The 4,826-nt window shown below is 31.4% G+C and overlaps 1 protein-coding gene across 1 annotated transcript; it reads right to left on the bottom strand.

Moving 5' to 3' along the window:
* Window positions 1-354: 354 nt before the first annotated feature.
* Window positions 355-4,569, bottom strand: LOC105459922 (probable phenylalanine--tRNA ligase beta subunit). Its single transcript, XM_011706288.1, has 13 exons — window positions 4,480-4,569; window positions 4,147-4,298; window positions 3,981-4,036; window positions 3,745-3,899; window positions 3,568-3,637; window positions 3,226-3,492; window positions 2,943-3,122; window positions 2,612-2,787; window positions 2,305-2,509; window positions 2,156-2,236; window positions 1,983-2,075; window positions 1,287-1,566; window positions 355-1,179 (listed from the first exon to the last, which is right to left on the bottom strand). Exons 2-13 carry the CDS (start codon window positions 4,202-4,204, stop codon window positions 1,028-1,030), a joined length of 1,773 nt encoding a protein of 590 aa, XP_011704590.1. The 5' UTR covers window positions 4,205-4,298; window positions 4,480-4,569; the 3' UTR covers window positions 355-1,027.
* Between the last annotated feature and the right edge of the window lie 257 nt (window positions 4,570-4,826).

The following is a 4,826-nucleotide window of genomic DNA, read 5'->3' on the forward strand; positions in this document are numbered from 1 at the left end:
CGCGGTTGGCTGTGGTTGGTGGCCCCGCGGATCGCACATCCGTCGGCGCTTAGGTTAGCGATTCCGACGTTCGACGAGCCGCGGCGCCCGCGGCGCGTCACCGCCACGTGTGGCGCGTAACTTCAATTGCGCCGGTTCCGCTTCTCTAATTGTATACGTATACGGACGCGGGACGTCACGACCTAAAAAAGAAAAAAATTAAAAGATTAAGCATTTGTCCATTTGCATATTGGAAGTAAAAGTAGAATGAATGTTGGATAATGAAAGAGAGGTGGTGGTTTTAGGCACTTTGACATTCCGAATATTATCTCAAACATAACTTGAAGTCTTTAAGGGAAAGAATATATACTTGAAAATGATCAAAATATTAATTCTTTTATTGAAAAAAATAATAAATTAGTTTCTACATACAGTTTGAGCTACACAAATTGATTTTTGAACGTTTACGTACGCTAACTCATTTTTAAATATTAAAACAAAAGTTGAATATATAATTCTCTCACAATCTCAAATGGATTATCAAGTTATTATAAAAATTATTATTTTAAATTTTTATTTCGTACTTCTTGTAACGTTGAAGTCAACAAAAGAAATTAAATAATTGTGGGACGGAGCTGCAATACTTTTCAAGTACTCTTTTGTAAAATCGAGTTTTTTTTATCTTTATGTATTTTTCCTTACAAACTAAATATTTATAAATTTTTTTTAAATCTCTCTTCTTCAGAAGTGTATGTGCGAGAAAGAGAGAGAGAGAGAGAGAGAGAGAAAATCTAATCGTTATATATAGCATTATGTTCAAGACGTGTCTATCATATAACAAATATATTTTAAAATTTTATTAGTAAGTTCATTTTCACAAGCATTCAAAAAAATATTATACATTATAAATTATTATAAATAAATTTTATCAAAACTTCTATTTAAAAAACATGAATTCAATTCATAATAGAAGCTACATACAGTTTTAATTTCAGCTTATAAGCATCCTAATTTTATTTTAATTTTATTTGCGTATTGTTTACTTTTATTACAAAAATGGTTCAATATTCATTTCCATCGCGGAACATGGAATATTTAATTCAAACTTTGAGAGTACATCAGGATGTAAAACTCCCATTTTTCCTATCACTTCACCAAAACAGATAATTTCAGCACATCGTTGAGGGAAGAACGCCGGGTCTGCAAAAGATACAGATAATAAATTCTTCTATTATCTTACTCCATAAATCTTATATTCTACATTTTATTTGATGAAACAAATGTATTCTGAAAATTATGTATCTTACCATCAGCTGCGCGCAAATAATATCCACTTTTGTCTTTGTTAACGCTCCAGGGTACCTCTAATAGTAATAACACTCTATCTACTAGACCATGAATTATCTCAAAACCAGCCGATTTATTAGCATACACCGCACATAAGCGGCGATTGTTTCGCGCACCAACTTCCGCCGTGTCGTCTCGCAATACAACGTCGGAAACTTCAAATAATTTATGAGGTAAAGGCATCTTTTTGTTTGCCGATATCGTCTTAAGTAATCCCGGTAAAAGTGAGGTACGCGCAACCTGCAACAAAAGTTATATTTATCAAAGTATTTTATATTTTAATTCGTTCAGACAATTATATATTGGTAAAATCAAACTCAAACTTTTATACTTGTAACATTCTCTTAATGTCTTCCTATTGTTAAGCATCTGAATTTCCACAAATTTTTCTTTCTGTATTGTTTTTTTTGCTACTTATTGCATATAAATTACGGATAAAATATTTAACAGTAAATATCTTCTATTTTTCGTCATTCATTTTTTCATTAAATTGCTCGCGTAATTATTAAATCGCGATTATTAATCATACATCATATTATATGTATGTGGAATGAATGACAACTGAAGGAAAAGTTAAGAATAGCACTGTCGAGTCCTGATTATACTTCCGGCAGTTTTCACGTAAAAACGTGAAAGCTCAATGTACTATGGTTTACCTGAAATTCTAAAGTTTTCGGATTGGATATGTGAACTGCCGGTACATCCTCTATCTTGTATCCCAATTTGTCCGCTACATCCTCACGCGAACACTATAAAACAATTGAACACAAATTAGAATGCACTGAAGGGTAATGTTTTTAAGTATAAAAAAAACTTTCTCGAAACATACCAAAGAGAAAGTCAGTGCTTCGGTGAATCCTGCTTGAGCTAATTCTACCCGTATTTGGTCGGTCAGCTTATTTAGCGGCAACTGTAATTCACATAAAAGTTGTATGTCAGTATATATAAAATCATATGCGTCAGTTGTAGAATATTTACCTCTGCTGCGATTGTCGATAAATGTGGTATAGTTTTCTTTATTTCGTTATATCCGTAAGCAATAGCGATGTCCTCATAAATGTCGCAAAGGTGTATCACGTCATGTCTCGTTGGTGGAATTTCTACCGTTAGCGTATCCTTATCCTTCATCTTGGTTTTTAAAGACATTTTTGACAATAATTCTGCAACTTGATCTGGTGTCTGCCTGCAGAGATAATGTTTTTATATACTATAACTATCTTGAGATAACTATCTTGTGTAATCTGTAAACATCATTATCCATATGATGGAAGACTTAATTACATACTCAATGCCAATGTAATTAATCGCTTTATTATGGTCAATTTCTTCCGTTCGATATTTTAATTCTGGATAATAGAAAGTTTGATTGTCAGGGTATACCACTTCCACTAGTTCGGCTGTATATTTCATGTTGCAATACTGACTGAAAGCACAGACTATAGTGTCTATCACTATCTTCGCCTGCAAATTATTTTTAAGAATTTGTAATGAAACGTATGTAATATTTTAATAATATTAATTAGCGGCATCTTATAATTTCAAATCATTAGTTTTTGATATTGCTTGTAAAAATATAGATTATACAACGTAAATATATGTTATGTAAATGTACGTACTTTTGTAAGATCGGTTGCTGTGCATTCGATAAAAATATTTTTTGTATCAAGTGTGATCTTTGAATGATCTCCATTGATAATAGGAGGGAGAGATAAAACAACTCCATTACTATCACATACCACGGGATAAACAGGACTGTCTTTTATGATGGGTAAATATTGTTTGAGCTGTGCATGTGTCTGTAAACGTTAAGTTAGTCGTATAAATATGTATGAATTTCTTTTGTTAATTCTATAAAATTATTTATAGAATTAATAAATACAGTGAAAGAGATATACTTACTGCATACAATTCCATGATTTCTTCTCCCGTGTACTCTTTATCTTGGTTAAGTGGTTTGAAACGTATCTTTGATGGTGATCGAGCATCATATAAGAATGGGCCTTTAATTGTATCTAAGTCATGAGTGCCAATAGAGACTAGACTACGTTTTCTTCCTATATTCTGATGCAGCTTATCTTGAAGATCGATAAAATTATTGTAAGATTCTTGTGTCAAAGTAACATCTCTCAAAATTGCGGCAACTATATGTCCTCTCACTTTTAAGCACTGAAGCATAACGAGATAAGATTATTTAACGTTATGACTGAGATAATGTAATGCAATTTTTTAAATAAATATTACCTCCGAGCTCATCACAATCTTTTCCATGCCTGTACTTGGTTTTATTGCTTTGTAACGTGGAATGGATATCCTGTTTAGAAAAAAAATTTATATGTTGGATTTTGAATGTAATACTTATGATGAGAGAATAAAACTATTTTTATGTAGAGTACAAAAAGCATAAATTGTGAAATTTACTTGTTTAAAAATATAAGCAGGCCAGTACTTAGACTCTCCAAGCATAAAAGATCATATCTGTTAGCAGGTACATCAATTTTGTAGATAATCTCTTCCGAGGCATCTATATCTTTATCAGAACCTTGCTCCTTTGCTATCATTTGTTTCTCCGTTGTCTATTTACAAAGATCAAATAATATTTGTAAAGTTTAATATTAATATGTAAATTATTAGATAGTTAAGAATTCAACACTTACCACTTCATCTAGCTCCAAACCAAATTTGAAGCATAACGTCTGGAACTCATCGTCAGCTATAGAACAAAATTTAAAAGTTTAAAAACAAAACTAAAATATTTGTAATACATAAACTAATTTTATTGATACTGTATTAACATTGTCAATAAAAAAATATACAACTTACAATATGTTTTGCCCAAAGCTTCAAATAGTAAATCACGTTTTACTCCAATAGTTGGCATCTTTATACTCCACAATAATTTCCACCTAATCAAGTAAATCCGATATTATTATTGTCTCTTTTTACGGAAATGATCAGATTTCTCGTTAATTCGCCTGTAAATTAATAAGTACAACAAATTTTTAGGTTAGGAAATATTATCAAAACAGATTTTCCTCAGATTAATTTATTTCGAAATTAATAGCATATCTTTTTTGGCTCGACTTAGTAATCCTGTTTACAATGCTTCAATTGTATTAAGAAATTGTCACGTACGTCAAAATAGCGTTATTTTACCTGTTACGTCAGCCGGTACAAGCAGTATACGAATAAAAAATGAAAATGTGAATAAGCATGCAAAACGCATGGGAGCACTGCCGGAGCAGAAATAGCAGACGTGGTGGTAGGTGGTGATGGTAGATGGTGGTGGTGGATGATGGTGAGATTGGTGAGTAAAAAAAAAATTTTTATTTTAAAAATCAAATTATATAAGAAATATTCAAAAAAAATTTTTAATTACAAAATCAGCTGATATAAAAAATAAAAAAAAGTTATCCTATCTTAAAATTGCCGTGTTACCTGCGTTGAAGCCTCTTTTCCCCAATGTTTAAAAATTCATATCTTCCAGAAAAATAAAGATATAC

Source organism: Wasmannia auropunctata, unplaced genomic scaffold (genome assembly GCF_000956235.1).
Source record: "Wasmannia auropunctata unplaced genomic scaffold, wasmannia.A_1.0 LD333494.1, whole genome shotgun sequence".
Taxonomy (NCBI): Eukaryota; Metazoa; Arthropoda; class Insecta; order Hymenoptera; family Formicidae; genus Wasmannia; species Wasmannia auropunctata.